Here is a 23,740-nt window from a genome sequence, read left to right as displayed (position 1 = left end):
CTTTGTTCAGTCACATAAATAAATAATACGGAACTCAATTTTGAGTCTGCAGCTTTCCTTTGAGTATATATCTTTTATGTATTTTAGCAACCATTTACTCATAGACATATCAAACATGTCATCAAGTTTTATCACTTTTTCCTCTCAAATGCATTATTTTTTGTTCTACCAAGACACAATTTCTAGAGACACCTATCGCTCAATCTTTTAAACAGCAGTTTTTATGAGGAGATACATGCATTTGTGTTCTGCAGTCCATGTCTGTAAGTCAAAGGGCAGCAAACTACGGCCCAGGGCAAATTCAGTTATTGCAAGTAAAATTTTATGGCACACGGGCACAGCCATTCGTCAGCCTGTTGCATATGGCTGCTTTGGCCTAGTTGAGTAGTTGCAACAGAGACCATTTGCCCCTCAAAGCTGAAAATAATCGCTCTGTGGCCCCTTATAGAAAAAGTTAGCTAATCCTTTCTTAGACAAATAAAATATTCAATTTGATACATAAGATGTTCCTTTCAATAGATAAAATCATGTGTGTCCACCAACACTCCATACAGAAACAAAATGTAAATGGCTCTGTGTATAGCATTTTGCTTTAGTTTATGTTCTAGCGACAATCCATTCAAAGAGACTTAAATTATTCACTCTTGACTGTAGTTTTTTTTCCTTTCAAAATATACTTTCTCTTGTTTTTCCAGTCATCCTTCATTGAGAGACATATTCAACTTTGCGTATAGCTCTTCTCTTTCATTAGATATATTCGTTTGTGTTCTAAAAACACACCATTTATAGAGATGAAATGTCAGTAAGTTGTGTATATATATATTTTTTCGTTTATTTCAGTAAACACCCCATAACATTTAAACTTGAGATGAGATTATGAGAATCGGGGGCTAACTGAGGACTAGGAACTGTCATCAGGTGAGGGTAGTTTAGCAATTGGGTATCCCTGGTAATCAATGAAATTGCAAGGCAGGTCTGCAGCATCATAGGAGGGGGCTGTTATGGCATTTTACAAGTGTTGCGTGACCTTGGGAGACACAGTATTTTCTGTTAATTCTGCAGCTTTCTTGATCAGTATTTGTCCCTCCAGCCCAATTAATGGCAGAGCTGCCTATCTTCTTTTCAGTCTGAGCTGGCTTTCACCCTTTCAGTCCCACACAAGCTCTGACCCTTTCAATTTGTGTGTGTTCTCCAGTATACCATAATAAAGATAAATAACCTGTAAAGAGTCCAATTTTATATATACATCTTTCCTTTCTGTAAGTACTTTTTCTTTGTCTTTACCAACATTCCTTCAGAGAGAGACATAATCTGGTGTATAGCATTTCCTTTACCAGGCAAAGATGCTTCTGTATTAATACCCCATTCCTAGAGACACGTGCAGAGTTCAGCCTTGTGGAGAGCCTGCTCCATTCAGGGAGCACATTTGTTTGAATTCTAAAATCGTTATTATCAGAGACACACAACGTGTCATTCTTACTCGTGGATAGCTTTTTCCATACAATGCAGATGTATGTTTGGCTCTAGCAACACTTCCTTCCTAGACACATATACTATCATTCAGTCTTGTGTGTGGCACGTTCCTTTCCACAGATACATTTGTGTTCAGATACATAACATGGCATTAATAACTGTTTACAGCACTTTCCTTTCAGTAGGTATATTTATTCTACCAACACTCCAATTACAGAGGTAGATGACAAATAACTAAACCTATGTTTTAGTTCAATGCTTTCCTTTCAGCAGCTACATTGCTTTGTTTTAACAACACTCCATTATAGTAATCCATAGCATATCATTCAATTTTGTGTATACTCCATTCCTTGGAGTGTATATGTTGTTGTTCCAGCGACACACCATTCATAGATGTACATACCATTCAATCTTATCTATGCCTTTTTCCATATGTGGCAGATTCTATTTTCCAGTGATTGCCACAACAATATCTCTCAGGCTTCATTTGTGAGGTAGAGTCTATTTCTTCACACTCTTGAATCTGGGCAGACCTCGTGACTGCTTTGACCAGTAGATTACAGCAGAAGTGACCTTGTGCCAATTTCAGGTGTGGCCCTCATCTGGCCTTGCAGCTTCAGCTTCCTACTTATTGGAAGATAGCCACCATATAAGAAATGATAAAATACTCAACCTTATTTTAGCTCTATCCCTTTGGTAGATATATTCTTTTGTGTTACACCAACAGTCCATTTGCAGTGATAAAATTTAATTCAATTTTCATGCATGCACGTACACGTGTATATACACAAATTGAATTAAATGTTCTCTCTGCAAATGGCGTGTGGGTGTATCTTTGTATTGAACACATTTCTTTTTATTATGCTAAAACTACAATCTTACAGATTAACATAATCACATGTATATGTCTAGATCACTACTTTCACTGGAGACATTCACTTGTGTTATACCAACACTCCATTCGTAGACGTAACTAACATAATTTAATCTTGTATTGACCATACACAGGTCAGTCCTTCTAGTAGATAGAACTATTCATGTTAAATCAAAACTCCAGGGGCCGGCACTGGGGCTGAATAGTTAAATTCATGCACTCCAGCGGCCCAGGGTTCACCGGTTTGGATCCTGGGCGCAGACCTATGCACCACTCATCAAGCCATGCTGTGGCACATCCCACATGGAGGAAATAGAATGACTTGCAAATAGGATACACACCTATGTACTGGGGCTTTGGGGAGAAAGGAAAAAACAAGAAAGATTGGCAACAGATGTTAGCTCAGGGCCAATCTTCCTCACAAAAAAAACCCCACAAAAACTCCACTTATTTCAGTAAGTAACGTGCCTTTCAGCCCTCTTTTTTCTATATATATATAGACTGTGTGAAAGCCTGAGGATTCAGTCCTCTTTTCATTGCAGACACGTATTGGAATCATACGAATGCCTCATTCATAGAGATAATGTATTATTCAATCTTATTACATTATTCAAAGATACAGACCTATCTTTTTAGTAGAAACAATCTTGTTACACTGACATTCTGTTCAAAGAGGAAAAAAGCGACACCTTCCAACCTTGTTTATAGTTCTAACCTTTAATCGCAGACATTTTCTTGTGTTATATCAACACTACATTCATGAGCTAAATATCCTCAATCTTGTGTACAGCTCTATCATTTCAGAAGATGTATTGTGTTACACAAACCTCAATTTATAGAGATAAATAAATAGCATTTAATCTTGGCTACAGTGCTATCTTTTCAATAGATATAATCATTTTCATTATGCAACCCTCCATTCATAGATAAATAGAAAATAATCTTGTGCACAGAACTACTCTTTCAGCAGATATACTGAACTTATGTTGCGTAAACATTCCACTCATAGCTATAAATAACACATTAAAATCTTATCTACAGATCTGTCCTCTCAACTAGATAAATTCATTTTTGTTTTATCAACACTCTATTGAGACAATTAATTTATTCAATCTTGTGTATAGCTCTATTATTTCATTAGAAAATTCACTTTTATAAACAAATTCAGAAATATGACAGCCCTATTTTATTGCAGATATTAATTTATCAATATATCATTCATAGAGATAATCAACCTGTCATTCAATTTTATACATATTTATTTCTTTCATTTAAAATATTAAGTTAATTTCTTATGCAGTATTCCATTCATACATATAGGTAACACACTCAGTTTTACATGCAGCTCCATCCTTTCCCTGAAGACATTTGTTTCATACCACCATTCCATTCATATAAGTGACATTATGTATCTTGTCTCTGCCTCTATCCTCTTACTGCATACACCAATTTGTGTTACACCACCACAGTGTTCAAAGAGATACATAAGACATCATCCAATCTTCTGTATACCCCTACGCCAGGGGTTGGTGAGTTTTTTCTGTAAAGGGTCAGTGTCTTAGTCTATTCGTGCTGCTATAATAAAACACCACAGACTGGGTAGCTTATAAATAAGAGAAATTTATTTCTTACAGTTTGGGAGGCTGGAAGTCCAAGATCAAGGCACCACTATGGTCAAGTTCTGGTGAGGGCTCTTCTGGTTCGTAGCCGGTGCTTTCTGGCTATGTCCCCACGTGGCAGAAGGGGTGAGTGATCTCTGTGGGGTCTCTTTTTTAGAAATGCTAATTTCATTCATGAATGGTCCACCCTCATGACCTGAGCACCTCCCAAAGACCCCACCTCCTCATACCATCATCTCTGGGGGTTAGGATTTGAACATATGAATTTTGGGGGGACACAGACATTCAGACTACGGCAGTCAGATAGTAAATATTTTAGGCTTTGTGGGCCATTCAGTCTGTCAAACACTCATCTCTGCCATTGTAGCCGAAAGCAGCCATAGACGACACGTGACTGAACGAGCAAGGTTGTGGTCCAACAAACTTTATTTATTTATTTATTTTTAGTGTTTTCAAATGCAGTTTATTTATTTATTTTTTGAGGAAGATCAGCCCTGAGCTAACTACTGCCAATGCTCCTCTTTTTGCCGAGGAAGACTGGCCCTGAGCTAACATCCGTGCCCATCTTCCTTTACTTTATATGTGGGACGCCTTCCACAGCTTTACCAAGCGGTGCCATGTCTGCACCCGGGATCCGAACTGGCGAATCCCGAGCCACCGAGAAACGGAACATGTGAACTTAACTGCTGCACCACCGGGCCGGCCCCTCAAATGCAGTTTATTTTACATATGGTTTTGCTGGAATGTTACTGATGTCCTATTTACTGATTAATTTACTCCTATTATATCTATTTTATCTTATGTTTCTTAATTTTTTTTATTGCAGTAACATTGGTTTATAACATTATATAAATTTTGGATATTCATCATTGTATTTATATTTCTGTGTAGATTACATCATGTTCATCACCCAAAGACTAATTACAATCCATCACCACACACATGTGCCTAATCCCCCCTTTTGCCCTCCTTCTTCCTCCTTCCCCTCTGGTAACCACCAATCCAATCTCTGTGTGTTTGTTTGTTTGTTTTTTTCATCTTCTGTTTATGGGTGAGATCATACGGTATTTGATTTTCTGACTTATTTCGCTTAGCGTAATACCCTCAAGGTCCATCCATGTTGTCACAAATGGTCAGATTTTGTTTTTGATGGCTGAGTAGTATTCCATTGTGTATATATAACAGATCTTCTCTGTCCATTCGTCCCTTGGTGGGCACCCAGGTTGCTTCCAAGTCTTGGCTATTGTGAATAATGTTGCAGTGAACATAGGGGTGCAAGTATCTTTACACATTCATGTTTTGATGTTCTTTGGACAAATACCCAGCAGTGGAATAACTGGATTGTATGGTAGTTCTAGTCTTAATTTTTTGAGGAATCTCCATACTGTTTTCCATAGTGGCTGCACCAGTTTGCACTCCCACCAGCAGTGTATGAGAGTTCCCTTCTCTCTACATCCTCTCTGACACTTGTTGTTTCCTGTCATGTTAATTATAGCCATTCTGATGGGCGTGAGATGATATCTCATTGTACTTTTGATTTGCATTTCCCTGATAGTTAATGATGTTCGACATCTTTTCAAGTGCCTATTGGCCATCATTATGTCTTCTTTGGAGAAATCTCTGTTCAGATCTTTTGCCCATTTTTTAATTGGAATGTTAGTTTTGTTGTTGTTGAGATGTGTGAGTTCTTTACATATTTTGGATATTAACCCCTTATCAGATATATGGTTTGCAAATATTTTCTCTCAAATGTTAGGTTGCCTTTTCATTTTGTTGATGGTTTCCTTTGCTGTGCAGAAGATTTTTAGTGTGATGTAGTTCCATTTGTTTTTCTATTGTTTCCCTTACCCAGTCAGACATGGTACTTGAAAATATTCTGCTAAGACCAATATTGAAGAGCGTACTGCCTATACTTTCTCCTAGAAGTTTCACGGTTGAAACCATGAAACCAGGTCTTACCTTCAAGTCTTTAATCCATTTTAATTTTTGTGTATGGTGTAAGATAATGGTCTGCTTTCATTCTTTTGCATGTTGTGGTCCAGTTTTCCCAACACCATTTACTGAAGAGACTTTCCTTTCTCCATTGTATGTTCTTGGCTCTCTTGTTGAAAATTAGCTGTCCATAAATGTGTGGGTTTATTTCTGGGTTCTCAATTCTGTTCTATTGATCTCTGTGTCTGTTTTTGTGCCAGTACCATGCTGCTTTGATAACTCTAGCTTTGTAGTATATTTTGAAATCAGGGAGTGTGATACCTCCAGCTTTGTTCTTTTTTCTCAGGATTCTTTTGGCTATTTGAGGTCTTTTGTTGTTCCATATAAATTTTAGGATTCCTTGTTTTATTTCTGTGAAAAATGTTGGAATTTTGATGGAGATTGCATTGAATCTGTAGGTTGCTTTAGGAAGTATGGACATTTTAACTGTTAATTCTTCCAATCCAAGAGCACAGACTAGCTTTCCATTTCTTTGTATCTTCAATTTCCTTCAGCAATGTTTTATAGTTTTCAGTGTATAGGTCTTTCACCTCTTTGATTAAGTTTATTCCTAGGTGTTTTATTCTTTTTGTTGCAATTGTAAATGGGATTGTATTATTAATTTCTTTTTCTGCTACTTCGTTGTTGGTATATAGAAATGCAACTAATTGTTTTTTTTTTATTTAAGACCTTTATTAACAGGTGCTTGGAGTTTGTTGACTTTTTTGAAAAAATCAAGTTGTAAACTTTTATTACAAATTAAAAATGAGGTTCTTAAAAATCTCAACTTGACCAGATATGAAACAATTTAAAAACCTTTAAAGGTGTATTGAGAAAAACCAGGCTTTTTTTTTTTTTTAAAAAAAACACGTTTGTCATTACCAAAAAGAGACATCTTTAGGTAAAAATAATAAAAACCCCATGCTGCATAGATAATGCAGATAGTTCTAGTTATCTGGTCAACAGGCAAAAAGCAAGCACTTAAGGTCTTCAGCTCCAATCTTTTGTTCATTTCTTATTGCTGGAATTTCATATTCATTTCTTCTTGTTGGATGACTAAACCGGATGATGGTAGAGATGGTAAGCCGGCATTTACTCAGCCCCGCCCTGCTCAGCCTCGGGAGCGGACGAATTCTCAGCTGGTGGATCGGCTGCTTTTGTCTCTTTGCCATCTTGTGGTTTAGGGTTTTCTGGGCGTCTGCGTCGGTAATTGAAGTTGCAGCGGTACCGACGTTGAGGTGGCTGCTGACCTTGGGTCTCATCTCCTTGATTTTCCTTATCTTCTTCATTGCCATCCTCTCTAGGCTGTCTTTGGCGAGGAGGGCCCCTGCGGAATCGTGGTCTATAACCCCGATACATATTCTGCCTCACTGGTCTACCTTGTTCTCCTGCACCCTGGTTGTCAGCACCCTCCATCACTTCTCCGTGCACAGGAGGGTTGGAATACTGTGGTCGACGCCCATAGGGTCTCCGCATGTAGTAAGGTGGGAACCGTCGCCTGCGGTAGGGCCGGCGCTGTTGGGCCTGGCCTTCGGGAGCGCTCTCCGATCCCTCATTCTTTCCCCCACTCTCACTATTCTGGTAATTCTGCTGGTAACTGCGTGGAGGACCCCTGCGACGTGGATAGCGTCTATAATGGTTACGGTCTGCTGCATATTTACTCCTTGCACTGGAACTCCACCAGGACCTGTAACATTTGCTGCCTCCGCACCCTTTTCTCCTTCAACAACATCAAACTCCACAGTCTCTCCATCTCCTACACTGCGAAGGTACTTCCTGGGGTTATTCTTCTTTATGGCAGTCTGGTGTACAAATACATCTTCCTTGGTGTCATTCCTGTTGATGAAACCATATCCGTTTCTTACATTGAGCCATTTTACTGTTCCCAAAACCTTTGTTGCGATGACCTTCTTGTCCCCGCTGGCAGGCGCCGCCGATGTGAGGCCGCCCGGGCCGCAGCTCCCTGCAACGCTGCCCGTGGTGCCGGGCTTGGTGTCGGCAGCGCTGAGGGCGGGGGCGGCGGGCGGCTGCTGGGTCTCGGCCTCGCTGTTCATGGTTGCGGTGATGGTGACTGGGGCCGGCTGCGGCAGCTGCGGCTCCTCCCGGGGTGGGATGGTAACTAGGCCGGCGGCGGCGGTGGGGCTGCTCAGGGCTCTCTGGGGTCCGCTCTCCGCTCCCGCTACCGATCCGAAATGCAACTAATTTTTGTATGTTGATTTTGTATCCTGCAACTTTACCATATTCACTTATTATTTCTAAAAGGTTTTTGGTGTATTCTTTAAGGTTTTCTATATATAAAATCATGTCATCTGAAAATAGTGACAGTTTCACTTCTTCCTTCCCAGTTTTGACCCCTTTTATTTCCTTTTCTTGCCTGATTGCTCTGGCTAGGACTTCCAATAATATGTTAAGTAGGAGTGGCAAGAGTGGGCATCCTTGTCTGGTTCCCGTTTTTAGAGGGATAGCTTTCAGTTTTTCTCCATTGAGAATGATATTTGCTGTGGGTTTGCCATATGGCCGTTATTATGTTGAGGTATTTTCCTTCTATCCCCATTTTATTTAGAATTTTTATCATAAATGGATGCTGTATCTTGTCAAATGCTTTCTTGGCATCTATTGAGATGATCATGTGATTTTTATTCTTCATTTTGTTAATGTGGTGTATCACGTTGATAGATTTGCGGATGTTGAACCATCCCTGCATTCCTGGAATGAAACCCACTTGATCATGATGTATGATCTTTTTAATGTATTGTTGTATTCGATTTGCTAGTATTTTGTTGAGGATTTTTGCATCGATGTTCATTAGTGATATTGGCCTGTAGTTTTCTTTTTTTGTGTTGTCTTTGTCTGGTTTTGGCATCAGGATAATATTGGTTTTGTAGAACGAGTTAGGAACCTTCCCCTCCTCTTCAGTTTTTTGGAAGAGTTTGAGAAGGATGGGTATTAAGTCTTCTTTGAACGTTTGGTAGAATTCACCAGGGAAGCCATCTGGTCCTGGGTTCTTATTTTTTAGGATGTTTTTGATTACTGTTTCCATCTCCTTACTGGTAATTGGTCTATTCAAATTCTCTATTTCTTCTTGACTCAGTTTTGAAAAGTTGTATTATTTTAAAATTTATCCATTTCTTCTAGATTATCCAATTTGTTGGTGTATGCTTTTCGTAGTGTTCTCTTACAATCTTTCTTACTTCTGAGGTGTCTGTTGTAATTCTCATTTTTCATTTCTGATTTTATTTATTTGAACCTTCTCTTTTTTCTGGGTGAGTCTAGCTAAAGGTTGTCAATTTTGTTTATCTTTTCAAAGAAGCAGCTCTTAGTTTTATTGATTTCTTTTTCTGGTTTTTAAAGTCTCTATTTCATTTATTTCTGCTCTGATTTTTATTATTTCCTTCCTTCTACTGATTTTGGGCTTTGTTCTCCTTTTTCCAGTTCCTTTAGGTGCACTGTTAGATTGTTTGAGATTTCTCTTACTTGTAGATGTAAGCCTGTATTGCTATAAACTTCCCTTTTAGAACTGCTTTTACTGTGGCCCATAAATTTTGGCATGTCCTATTTTCATTTGTCTCCACAATAAAACTTTACTTATGGACACTGGAATTTGAATTTTATATCACTTTCGTGTGTCATGAATATTATTCTTTTGATTTTTTCCAACCATTTAAAAATGTAAAAACCATTCTCAGCTCACAAGGCATATAAAAACAAGGGGAGGCCAAGGCAGCTAGAGTTCCTGAGGCAAGTACCCGAGAGTAGAGATGCACTGAGAGAACTACAGAGCTCTGCAGAGGGTCCCCTCCAGCCTTCAGCTCACAGCACGCCTCTGAGCAAACTACTGGAGGGCAGGGGGAGAAGCACCAGAAAAGCCAGGTGGGACAATCGCTGGAGCTCACAGTTGTCCGTGTTCTCACCAGCAGTGGGGAAACCTCACTGGCATGGAGCAGAGACACTGCCTCTGCAGTGAGGCACGGTTAGCCCTCATGGCTGCTCTCCTCTCACATGAGAAAGCTTAAGAACACTGCAAGACATTGAAGCAGGCCCTTCAGACTGAAGGAAAATGATACGAGGTGGAAAGCTGGTACGTAAAATAAAGATCGCCAGATATGATGCTAAATATTAAACTCTTATTTTATAAATCTCTTTAAAAGGTAATTGAATCCTTAAGGCAAAAGTAATAATGTATTATGGGGTTCATCACATACTTAGAAGTAAAATGACTGATAGAAATAGCACAAAAGCCAAGAGAGGGGGAAGTGTATATTGTTGCAAAGTTCTTACACTATGTGTGAAGGGATGTAATACTGTGTGAAAGCAAGGTGGGACAGATCTAAAGATGTACACTAGAAATTTTAAAGGACACAACTAAAATGAAAATGTAGAAGTAGGGGTAATAAGCCAACAAAGGAGATAAAATGAAATAAACTAGCTCCACACAGGTGTGGCCAACTAATTTTTGACAAAGGTGCAAAATTAATTCAGTGGAGACAGGAGAGCCTTCAAACAATGGCGCCTGAGCAATTGGATATCCATAAGCAAACAAATGAATCTTGGGGCTGCCCTCGTGGCATAGTAGTTAAGTTCAGCACACTCCACTTCAGTGGGGTCAGTTCCCCAGTGCAGACCTACACCACTCATAAGCCATGCTGTGGCAGTGTCCCACATACAACATAGAGGAAGACTGGCACAGATGTTAGCTCTCAACAAATTTTCCACAGGAAAAGCAAATCTTGATCTAACCCTCAAAACTATACATAAATTAACTCAAAATGGATGAATGGATCATAGATTTAAATATAAAGTATTAATGTATAAAACCTTTAGAAGATAGCATATGAGAAAATTCTTTGGGCTTGGTGAAGAGTTCTTAGACATGATGCCAAAAGCATGACCCACCAAAACTCCAAATGATAAATTGGGCTCTATCAAAATTAAAATATTTTGCTCTGAAAAAGACATGTGAAGATGAAAAGATAAGCTACAGACTGGGAGGCAGTATTTGCAGAATGCTTATGTGACAAAGACCTTATATCTAGAATATATAATGAAGTCTCAAAATTCTGCAGTTAAGAAGACAATCCAATTAGAAAATGAGCAAAAGACATGAACATTTTACTGAGGATATACAGATGGCAAATAAGCACATGAAATGATGTTCAACCTCATCAGCCTTTAGAGAAGTGCAAAGTAAAACCACAATAGGGGACGAGCATGGCGGTGTAGTGGTTAAGTTTGCACCCTCCACTTTGGTGGCCCAGGGTTTGCAGGTTCAGATCCCAGGCGCAGACCTACACACTGCTTATCAAGCTGTGCTGTGTTAGTGTCCCACATAGAAAACAGAGGGACATTGGCAACAGATGTTAGCTCAGGGCCAATCTTCCTCACCAAAAAAACCCTCAAAAAACAAAGGAAAAAACCCCCAATGGGTATCACTAACACACCTATCAGAATGGCTAAATGAAAAATAGTGACACCACCAAATGCTGGTCAGGATGTGGAGGAAATGAATCACTCATACGTTGCTGGTGGGAATGTAAAATGGTACAGCCACTTTGGAAAACATTTTGGCAGTCCCTTCTAAAACTACACATGCAACCACCATATGAGCCAGCAATCTCATTCTTGGACATTTGTCCAGAGAAATTAAAATGTTCACAAAAAAAGTCCGTACATGATTGTTCAGAGCAGCTTCATTTAAACACCAAAAACTGAAAACCAAAATTTCCTTCAACAGGCGAGTGGTTACGCTGTGGCACACCCATACCACAGAGTACTATGTAGCAATAAGAAGGAATAAACCATTGATTGATACATGTAACAACTTGGACGGATCTAAGCAAATTATGTTGAGTGGAAAAGGCCAATCTCAAAAGGCCACGTACTATTTGATTCCATTTACATAATATTCTTGAAATAACAATAGAGATGGAGAGGATTAGTGGCTGTCAGGGGTTAAAGTAGGGGGTGGGATGGGGACAGCTGAGCCTCGTGGTGATGGGACAGTTCTGTATCTTGATTATTTTGGTGGTTACATCAATCTACACGTGATAAAACTGAACAGAACGACACACACATATATGAGTGCAGTAAAACTGGGGAATTGTGACCAAGCTCTGTGAATTGTCCCAATGTCAATTTCTTAGTTGTGAATCTATAATTGAAAATAGAAGTTTTTGTTTGTTTTTTTTTACCATTTTTAGTGCTGCTAAATAAAACCTGGAGAGACTTGAATAGACCTCAGCTATGGGATTGTGAGGTAGAAAGGCTGGAATGAGATGGGAAAGTCTAGTTGGGATTCTACTAATGGTAGGGCAAGGATCAGCTAATAGATTCAAGGTATTTTTCCTTATTTTTTTCAAGGGTTTCATGAAACAAAGCCAGGATATAGCTTGAATGGATAGGTTTTTCTCAGTCTGGCCCTATTTGCCTTATAATTAGTGATAGACACCTAAAGCCAGACTCAGGAAAGAATCATCTTAGGAAAGTTTTTAACATCAAAAAGCATCTTACACTTGCTCAAGTGCACACAAGGTTATTTGCTGCCAACACTGTTTATAATGGCCAGAGAATGGAACAGCCCAAATATCCATCAGCAGGGGACAATACAGCCATACAGTGAAGTACTGTACACAGAAAAGAACAGCAACTGGATTTTAGAGATTTAGTGTGAAAAAAGAAGGTACCATATCTCAATAAATTTTTAATATTCATTACATGTTGAAATGGCATTTTGGCTATATTACATTAAATAAAATACAGTATTAACATTATTTCTAAGATATAGAAACAACCTAAATGTTCATTAAGAGATGATGGATAAAGAAAATGTGGTATACATGCATGCAACAGGAATATTATTTAGCCTTAAAAAAGAACGAAATTCTGACATACGCAACAACATGCGTGAACCTGGAAGACATTAAGTGAAACAAGCCAGTCACAGAGGACAAACACTGAGTTATCTCACTTACATGAAGCATTAAAACAGTCAAACTCATAGAAACAATGTAGAATGATGTCACCAGGGGCTGGTGGGAGAGGGAAATGGGGAGTTGCTGTTCAATGGGTCTAACGTTCCACTTAGACATGATGAGTAAATTCTAGAGACCTGCTGTACAACCTTGTTATTGATAGTTAACAACACTGTATTGCACACTTAAAAATTTGTAAGAGGGTAGATGTCAAGTTCAGTGTTCTTGCCAAAAACAAAAAAACACAACCCAAAGGGGCACAAGGAAACTTTTGGAGGTAACGTTTATTCCCGATTGTAGTGATCGTTTCACAGGCATATGCATATGATCATATCCATCAAATTGTATATATTAAATATGTGCAGTTTTTGTAAACAATTAGACTTCAATAAAGCTGTTAAAAATATTTCTATCTTTTTTCTTCACTTTAATGTGGATATAGGAAAATATAAAATTACATATATGGCTTGCATTATATTGGACCACTCCGCTCCAGATGGACAAATGAACATTTGACAGTCACTGCCTGCTGAAAGGACACAGAGAAGCTTGGGTTGGAAAGACTTTTCCCTGTGTACCCTTCTATTTAACAATGTACCATTTTTTAAGAAGACACTTGTGGAATTTTTGAACAAATATATTGAAAATCAACTTTGGTAGTTATTATACCAGAGAGACTTGGAAACCTTGAAATCTTGGTTGCTAGGTCTTGGTTGAGAGTTCTCACACCCTTGAAAAAAACCCAGAGTAACCTAGTATCTTCACTGAACCAAAGTTACATTTTGTTTTAATCTGATAGTTCTGCTAACCCAAAAAGCCAGCATCAAGTTAAATGACATCCAGTTTCACTTTGATGTTCATAGCTGCCAGCTCAGCTACAAAATACCGAAAAACGTAAGGCACAGAAACAGTGTCGATAGTGTCACTGCGATTACACAGAGTACAGTTGTATTTTCTGTTGCGCATGGCAGACCACGAAGGGGGTGGCTTCTCCAACAGAGGAGACAGTAAACTACCACACTTCACACACACGTGGGCTACCGATCGATCAGAACAGTTGAAGAGGCGGTCATGAAGGAGAAAAGAGGTACCATGAGCTAAAAGAGCATCCCGTTCCATTTCCCCAAAACGGATTCCACCCTGGACATTTCTTCCCCCAATAGGCTGGTTAGTGACTTTGTCTCTGGCTCCTGTTGTTCTAACCTGGAATTTGTCTGAGACCATGTGGCGCAGGCGTTGATAATAAACCACACCTATGAAAATGTCTGCTTCCAGTTCTACCCCACTGATGCCACTATACAACCTCTCGGTGCCATAGAAGTTGTAGCCAGCAGCCTTTAACATCTCACCAAAGTATTCTAAGGCCGAGTTCTCCTCTGAAAAGATGAAGGGTGTAGCATCATGGCAGAGACCATGCAAAGCTGCAGACTTCCCTGCCATACTCTCGATTAACATACCGATGGTCATTCGGGATGGAAAACCATGAGGATTGAAGAGAATGTCTGGGACCATCCCACTCTCAGTAAAGGGCATGTCCTCAGCTGGCCACAATCTGCTCAAGATGCCTTTTTGCCCATGACGACTGGCAAATTTATCTCCGATGGTTGGGTTCCGAGGGACTCTCATTGTGATGCAAATACACTTGAATTTTCCACTTCCAGTGTCGTTACTGCACACTTTGATGTTATCCACAATACAATTTTCTTTACTCCTAGGAAAAAATAAACCACACAAAAAGCCAAATTATTTGCTTAAACTTACAGAGATACATAAGTTTTATTGATATAATTAGTGCTTCATAAAGAATGTTTGCAAAACTTATCCTTACCTCTATTCTCCAATACAAATAGAGTTGGTACCCCTAACAGAATTTACGAATAGGGCTGCGGATTATGTTCACTACAGAACTCTGTTCCTCTGAAAGAACACGAGCAACAGAGGCAACTGAAAACTAGTATGAACCTATGGACCTACTATGGAAAACCAACACTGAAAGAAAACTATAAGGGCCACAGTTAAATAAAGTTATTTATGCTCTTATTCTTAATAAGAGGCATAATGAACTCAACGTTTTAGCTAGGAAACACTCCTAACAACATGTATGAGAGTGATGATCAAGTTTGAATAATATAGTTTTAAGACAAATCACAAATAACTCTCACTAACTGTAACAGACTGACAACAAGTAGAAAAACCAGGGCCACTCCTAAGGTGGCCTAGTGGTTAAGTTCAGCATGCTCTGCTTTGGCAGCCTGGGTTTGGTTCCGGGTGTGGACCTACACCACTCGTGTGTTAGTGACCCTGCTGTGGTGGCACCTCACATACAAAAAGAGGAAGACTGGCAGTGGATGTTAGCTCAGGGAAAATCTTCATCAGCAAAGAAAAAAAAAAAAACCATGGCAGTACAATAGACACAGAACTTTGTCTCATTTCAGACGTGCCAACTCAGACTGAGCCAACAAGTGAGCTACCACTTAAATTTTCTCCAAGAATTCTCCTGCTATAACTTCCACTGACCTCCAGCAATTCCACTGAGAAGTAGCCTTTAAAAACAGCAGTGGGTATCCAAACTTACTTGTAGTACATCACAAAGCTCTCTCCAGTGTTGAGGTTCAGGTAGCTGTAATACGGATCTCCATACTGCAGTTGTGCTCCAATAAATGGCAAGCCATCGTCGTCTAACTTCTGCACAATCCGTGGGTCACCAGGTTTGACTCCAAACACCAGACTGTCATCTCCTTGTTTAATTTTTTCAGAGAGATCTATGAACTCAGACTTGTAGACACTTCCATGGGCAAAGCCTCGTTCCCAAGAGGCCTTATTTACAATCTACAAGGTCAAAGAATTGTTAATGTAAGGGGCCAAATGAGGATTTTCAAAATAAAATGTGTTAGAATTATAATACTTGGTTTAGGATAACTGGCATTTGATTTTAAAACTCCATCAATATTCTCCAAATCACATAACTATTAAAACCTACACACACATAAATGGCTTAAAACCATAAAAAGAGAAGGTAGATCTATCCAAGACTACTTTACATTCATTTAACATCTATTCATCCTATGCACTCAAACATGCACGACACATGCATATCTGAGTCTTAGTAAACATCCTTCAAGGCTTGCCACTTTCAACGTAGACCAGGAATTGACCATCTAACAGAACTCACATGCCAAATACTAGGCACTCGGACACAGAAATATTCCTTCAGTGATCTCACAGTAAACAAAAAAGTTAAAGATTAAACAGAATGGAACTACATCTCTTGGTAAAACTTACCATGGCATCTTCCATATCATAGCCAGTGTAGGAAATAACAGCAACAATAGCATTCGTCCCAATTGGATAGTTATCCATGTCATAATAATCATACATGTATGGTCTCACTAAAGGGCTTTGTGGAGTCTGAAGACGATACAGTTTATTATCTGATCGGTCTCGATAAGTAAGAAGTGGAAAGCCCATAGTTTGCTTACCTACAAAGGGAAAAAAACACTTTAGCACTTTGTTTCTTCCCCTTGATTAAAAAGGTGATATTTAAAATTGGAAACAACTAAATATTCACCATAGCAGAATGAATAAGACAATCATGGTGGTTATACTTACTACAGACTAATACATAGCATGACAATGAAGGAGACCTAAATGTATCAATGTGACCTGACCAGACCATGAAAACAATGCTGAGTGGGGAAAAAGTACAGAATGACCTTTAATATGATATGATTTATGTACATTTGTAACACATCCCAAACAATTCTATACCTAGTTTATAGACATGTGTAATGTAATAAAGGCATACAAAGAGGATGCAAAGGATATAAACAAACTGTAAGATAGTACTACCGGGGGAGCGAAGGAGTGGAAAGGGGGCAGTAACTATTATTATTAGATTACTTTCTCTCATACACACATACAGAGCAAAATGTCAATATTTGTTAATTCTGGGTAGTGGGGTACGGGGGGTAGGTTAAGACTCTTCTTTGTACTATTTTACACTACAGAGAACCAATTCAAAACAAAATGATTTTAAAAACTAAAATATATGTATTTATAAATATAAAATAATATACATAGTGGAATTTTTTTAAAAGAGAGAAAAAGAGACTTCCAGCTTCTACTGATAGAGGGCTACTCCTGCAAGACCACCCTCAACACGTGATCCAGAAAAATACGAAACAAAAACCAATCACATCCTTATACATACACTACCTGAAAGCACTGGAGAGTAACTAAAAAGCAGTCAGAAACTAGAGAGGATTCACATTTAGACAAGAACTAAACTGGGTACGTTTCCAGCTTTTTCAGTTTTTAAAGCTTTTATTATTATTTTTGTTTTGCGTGATGGCCCAGTTCAGCGTAGTGGCTACAATTCAGAGAGAAACCCACAGTCTTACTGGCCTGAAGAACCAAGGAACAGAGATCAAAACACAACAACTGGAAAGTAAGAGGGGAAATTTCAGAAAGCAGAGAACCACAAAGGGAGAGCCTTAAATTCTGCAGATGAACTGAGTCCAAATCTTTGGTGGACTTCTGAACTATGCATGTGTGGGAGAGATCCAAGCAGCTCACCTAAGGCTAAAAGAATGTACTTCAGTTGCTGAGTTCAGCTAAGTCATCTACCAGTTAAATCCTCTTCAGAGGAACATAAATCAAATCCACAATCTTTAAAACGTATCGTTTACAATGTCCACGATACAATCCAGTATCACTATACATACGAAGAAACAGGAAAACATGACCTATACTCAAGAAAAAATGCAATCAATGGAGGCTGATCTTGAGATGACCCAAATGTTGGAATTAGCAGATGATGCTTTTAAAACACCTATTAAAACTATGCTAAAAAGGGAAAAGAAAATATGTTCACAATGAAGATAATCTCAGAGAAAACAGAAACTATAAAAAAGAAACAAATTAAAATTCTAGGCATAAAAATTCAATATCTGATATAGAATGAAAAGTTGGTGAACGTGATTAGAGATCGATAAAAATGATCCAATCTGAGGAAGAGAAAAAAGATGGGAAAAAAAAGAACAGAAACCAAATGGCTTACGGGACAAATTAGTTTTAACATACATGATATATAACTGAAATCTCAGAAAGAGAGGAGAAAGGGAATGAGGCAGAAGCAATATTTATAGAAATGATGGCAGAAAACTTTACAAATTTGGTTAAAAATATTTGTTACAGATTTAAGAAGACCAGCTAACCCCAACGAAGACAAACATGAAGAACATCATATCTAGGCATATTATGGTCAATCTGCTACAAACCAAAACTGAAAAGAAACTCTTAAGGACAGAGGAAAAATAATACGTTATATCCAGGCAAACAGCAACACACATAACCGCTCACTTCTAATTAGAAATAACAGAGACCGAGAAGAGACAGTATACATCTTTTAAGTGCAGACAAGAAATAATTATCAAATCAGAATTGTATATTCAGTTCCTTCAAGTCAAGATAACATAAAGACATTTTCAGAGAAATAAAAACTAAGAGAATTTGTAGCCAACAACCTGCAGCTAAAACAAATGCTAAGGACAGTTTTTCAGGCTGAAAGGAAATTACAGTCAATGGAAACTTGAATCGTCAGGCAGGAATCAAGAGCACTGGAAGCGATAACGTTACGGCTGACTATAGCGGCTCGCAGTCTTCCAAAACTGCATCGCAAGATCTCAGACAAACCCAAATCAATGGAAGTCTACAAAATAAATGACCTTTTCCCTCAAAAATGTCAATGTCAGAAAAAGACAGGCTAAAAATCTGTTCTAACTCAAAGGACTAAAAAGACATGACAACTAAATGCAATGTATTTGTGATCTTGGACTAGGTGCTACACAGAAAAAAAAAATTGCCATAAACCATATTTTTGGGACAACTGGTCAAAATTTGAATATGGACTATAAAATAGTATAATAATATTGATGCTAAAGTTCCTGATTTTAATAATTGTCTTTGGTTATGTAAGTGAACATCCTTGTTGTTAGGAAACACACATCGAAATATCTAGGTGTCAAGAAGCATCATGTCTGCAACTTATCTTCAAATGGAAAACAGTACAAATGGGGCAAAATTTTTAACAGAATGTAAGAAAAGGATTTATGGGATTTCTTTGTACCATTCTTGCAACTTTTCTCTGAGTTTGAAATTATTTCAAAATAAAGAAAGTTACAAGCGCTTTTCTCCTATAAATGGGTCCACCACCTCTGCTCCATCTTACCCATCTGGCACTGGTACATGTTCCGAGGACTCTGGTTGTGATCGGAGAAAGGGATGAAGTTGGCAATCACACTCAGCAGGCTGTGAGGGAAGAGTTCCTGGTGGGTGGTAACTCCAGCAAAAACCTCATCCTCGAAGATAGCAATGTTCATGAAGATCTGGAGAAGAGGAAGGATGAGGAAGTTCAAGGCACCCTGACTGCTAACTGACTGCAAACACAGTAACTCTACCATCTCTCAGTTTAGTACTCAAAGACTTGAAAGAAAACCTTCCCCACCCAGCATCAGGAACACTGAAGGGGTCCACTGCGAAGCACAAGGAAGCCTCCAGTAAGAACTACCACTCGCTTTCCATAGTTCATTCGAAATCTACTCTGGTCTAGTTGTGAAGGGGGATAAGAAGAAAGAAATTTTTAAGTAGCATAAAGCCTACAGTTTTGCAACTGCAAAGATATAGGCAAAGACTGTGAGTGAGTCTAAAGGAATGTTTCAACCTCATCATCTGAGGCAGAGCCAGGTGCAAAGGAGCTTTGGGAGCTGGGCAGGACGGGAAAGGTGGGTGATGTGATGACCAACCCTCTCCCTGGTTCGATGTGCAAGTGGAGTGCGGTGACACCTGAAAACTGCTTCTTTCATGCTGGTCACAGAGGAGGCAGAAAATAAGTTTGACTTTCTTTCAAATGCCTAATTGTTATTAAACAATTAACACTTTAAAAAACTAACAGTTACTAAGTCTCTAAAAGTTGTAACTATACAAGCACATACACCCACCAATCACACATACGCTATGTACCTGTTCCATGGTTCCAATTAGCTCTTCTCTGCCCAACTCCAAGTTCTGCACAGGCCGTACCAGTCTACACGGGGTGGTGAAAAGGAACAATCCTGGGTACAGACTTGGTTTTCCTGTCATGGGGATGAGGGCCACCTCCATCCAGGGAGGAATTCTTTTTTCTCTCAACACCTGTTTTCAACAAAAAGAGAGTTCAATAAAGAATAAATGATGTGTTTTCCATCTATCCCCACACCACAGGGGAGGCAGGAAGAATGAGGAAGGAGATCAAATATGAAAAGCAATATCTTAAGAAATTAAGTTATGCAGGCAATAAACCTAGTGCTCAGCTAGTCTCATGCCCACAAAGAATGCCACTCATCCCTTACCAGACTTGGTAAAAGCCGTAATTTCTCGGAGGCTCAGCCCTACTATCAGGCAAACCAGTAATGACTGAGACTGGGCGGAAGGTAAACCAAGAATGTGCATGTAGACAGACTAAATGAAATTCTGTCTTCTGATGTTTAAAATATAGTATACTACTTGGTGAAAGGAGAAATACAAATCCGAAATACAAAAATTTGGGAAAAAAATGAAATCTATACATCAGAACTTATAAGGATTCACAAACACTGACAATAAAAATGAAAGAATGAAAATAAATGAATTAAGTTCTTAACTCAAAAGCTGAAGAAAAGAAATAAACCAAAAGAAAAGCACAGGTAAAGAAATTATAATAAAGATAAAACCTGAAACTAATGAGGTAGAATACAGAAAAAGGTTCAAATTAACAAATAAAATTCTCAGTTCTTAATAAAAAAACAAACCAACAACAAATACCCACTACTTAACCTAATCAAGAGAAAAAAAAGGTGGTGGGGAGACACCCACAAATATTGAGTAAGAAATGACAAGGGCGACAAAAACCACTGAAACAATATTTTAAAATCTTGTGTCTGCTTTGCATACCTCTAAGAAACCAAGACGACATGGATAAAAAGCAGGTTAGTAAAACAGACCTCAACAGAAGCAGAAAGCTTAAAGAAGACTAATTTCCATATTAGAAATAAAGGTATCAGGAAACTACCCCCCAGGAGTGACGTCAGCATCATGGTAGAGTGAGCTCTTCCCTTAGACTCTCGCCCCTAAGATACAACAAAAAGGACATTCATACACCAACAAACCACAGTCACGTAACACAAAAGACATCTGAGAGACCCATACAGCCATACGTCTGAAGATGGAGGTGCTGGACCCCCCAGAGGAAGTGGAAGGAGGTAAGGGGAATCTCCTCTCCCTCCCTGAACAGCAGTGACCCTGGGCTCCGGACCACGTGGCTCTGAGAGGAGCAGGGGAGGGACAGCCCTTGGCAGGAACACCTTGTTCTCCAAGTTCCCTCACAGCCAGAGGGAAAGCCCCACACAGGGGTGACTAAGCTATTACGGGGGTGTCTTCATCAAGCTAGCACCACAGGAGAGCAGACAGCGAGGGCAAAGTGAGAATGCCGCTGGGATCACCTAGGTGAAATAAAGTGCCCCTCCCCCTGCCCGGTGCTCCAGCTCAGCTGGTCAGCCAGAGCACCTGCACAGATAGAAAAGCAGCAGTGTGAGCAGCAAGCCATGGATCGCGGCAGGCTCAGAATACACAGCTCTTGACCCCCACCCAGTGGCAGCAGGTAGAAGCTGCAACCAGATACTATCACTGTGCGGAGGCACAAATCCAGGCATCAAACAATATGAAAAAGATATTAAATCTCCAGATCAGAAGAATGACAAGCACCCAGAAATCAATCCTGAAGGTACAGAAATTCATAATCTAAATGAGAGAATTCAAAATAGCTATCATAAAAAGAACTCAACGAGTTATAAGAAAATACAGACAGTTCAATGAAATCAGGAACTTCACAAAAGAGATTGAAACTATAAAGAACCACCAATCAGAAATGTTGGAGATGAAAAAAACAATGGCTGAGATAAAGAAAAATCTGGACTCCCTGAATAATAGAGCTGATATTATGGAGGAGCAAATCAGCAGTCTGGAGGACAGAAATATAGAAATGCTTCACATGGAGGAGAGAGAACTAAGACTAAAAAGAAATGAAGAAATTCTCCAAGAAATATTCAACTCGATTAGGAAATGCAACATAAGCGTTATAGGTATTCCAGAGGGAGAAGAGGAGACTGGAACAGAAAGCTTGTCCAAAGAAATAATAGCTGAGAACTTCCCAAACTTGAGGAAAGAGCTGGAATTACAAGTGAAATAAGCCAATAGATCTCCTAACTATCAATGTAAAAAGACCTTCTCTAACGCATATAGTAGTAAAGCTGGCAAAAGTCAATGACACAAAGAAAAAATATTAAGGGCACCAAGGCAGAAGAAAATAGCTACAAAGAAACCCCTGTCAGGCTTTCAGCGGATTTCTCAGTAGAAACCTTACAGGCTAGAAGAGAATGGAATGATATATTCAAAACTTCTGATAGACAGAAACTTTCAGCCAATAATACTCTATCCAGCAAAAAGATCCTTTAGATACGATGGAGAAATAAAAACTTTCCCAGATAAACAAAAGTTAAGGGAGTTCATTGCCACATGGCCCCCACCCTCCAAATGCTCAAGAAGGCCCTCCTACCTGAAAGAAAGAAAGGGGTTACAAATCCTTGAGCAAGGAAATAAACAGGTAGACAAAATCAGAAAATTGCAGCTCTCTATCAGAACAGGTTAACAAACAATTATAACATTAAAGATAAAGAGAAGGAAAACACCAAAACTAAATATCATCTTGTCATTTTCACCAGAAACTTACAACACAAGATGGAATAAGTTCTAACAATAACAACTTAGAAGGGGAAGGGGAAAGGGATGGAATCTGCTTAGTCTAAGGAAATAAGAGGCTATCAGAAAATGGACTATTCTCATCTACGAGACTTTTTATACAAACCTTATGGTAACCACTAAACAAATAATCAGAACAGAGACACAAATGATTAATAAAGAGAAAACTAAGAAAACCATCACAGAAAACTACCTAACTGAATTGGTAGTCTGAAATACATGGGACAAGAAACAAAGGAAATGCAGAAGAATCAGAAAACAAGCAATTAAATGCAGCATTAAGCCGTCATATATCAGTGATCACTCTAAATGTAAATGGATTGAATTCTCTAATCAAAAGACCAAGGTGGCAGGATGGATTAAAAAACAAGACCCAACAATATGCTGCCTCCAGGAAACACATCTCAGCTCCAAAAACAAACATAGGCTCAGAGTGAAGGGATGGAAGATGATACTCCAAGCTAATGGCAAATGAGAAAGGAGGTGCCGCAATACTTAGACAAAGCAGACCTCAGCATAAACCAGGTAGAGGCAAAGAGGCGCAGTATACAGTGATAAAAGGGACACTCCACCAAGAAGACACAACACTTACAAATATATATGCACCCAACACAGGAGCACCAAAGTACATAAAGCAACTATTAACAAACCTAAAAGGAGATATTAACAACAAAACCATAAGAGTAGGGAACCTTATCACCCCACTTACATCAACGGATAGGTCATCCAGACAGAAAGTCAACAAGGATATAGTGGCACTAAACAAAAAAATAGACCAGATGGACTTTAAAGATATATATAGAACACTCCAAAAACAGCAGAATACATATTCTTCTCAAGTGCACATGGAACATTCTCAAAGGTAGACTGTATGTTGGGAAACAAGGCAAGCCTCAATAAATTTAAGAAGATTGAAATCATATCAAGCATCTTTTCTGACCATGATCCTACTAAACTAGAAATCAACTACAAGGAAATAGCTGGGAAAGTGACAAATATCTGGA

The 23,740-nt window shown here is 38.9% G+C and overlaps 1 protein-coding gene and 1 pseudogene across 1 annotated transcript in view; both read right to left on the bottom strand.

Moving 5' to 3' along the window:
• Nucleotides 1-6,852: 6,852 nt before the first annotated feature.
• Nucleotides 6,853-8,127, bottom strand: LOC139075702 (Y-box-binding protein 1 pseudogene; annotated as a pseudogene).
• Nucleotides 8,128-13,174: 5,047 nt separating this feature from the next.
• POLR1B (RNA polymerase I subunit B) overlaps nucleotides 13,175-23,740 on the bottom strand; it is a 30,313-nt gene continuing 19,747 nt past the window's right edge. Inside the window, exons 11-15 of the mRNA XM_008533377.2 lie at nucleotides 19,926-20,096; nucleotides 19,135-19,291; nucleotides 16,188-16,384; nucleotides 15,481-15,734; nucleotides 13,175-14,616 (exon numbers count right to left, since the gene is read on the bottom strand). Of these exons, the coding sequence (XP_008531599.1) occupies nucleotides 13,734-14,616; nucleotides 15,481-15,734; nucleotides 16,188-16,384; nucleotides 19,135-19,291; nucleotides 19,926-20,096 (1,662 nt within the window). The 3' untranslated portion in view covers nucleotides 13,175-13,733. The remainder of the gene's footprint in view (nucleotides 14,617-15,480; nucleotides 15,735-16,187; nucleotides 16,385-19,134; nucleotides 19,292-19,925; nucleotides 20,097-23,740) is intronic.

Source organism: Equus przewalskii, chromosome 14, assembly GCF_037783145.1.
Source record: "Equus przewalskii isolate Varuska chromosome 14, EquPr2, whole genome shotgun sequence".
In the NCBI taxonomy this organism is placed as follows: domain Eukaryota; kingdom Metazoa; phylum Chordata; class Mammalia; order Perissodactyla; family Equidae; genus Equus; species Equus przewalskii.
Note: the sequence above shows the minus strand (reverse complement) of the source record. Positions and strands in the feature narration are given on the sequence as shown.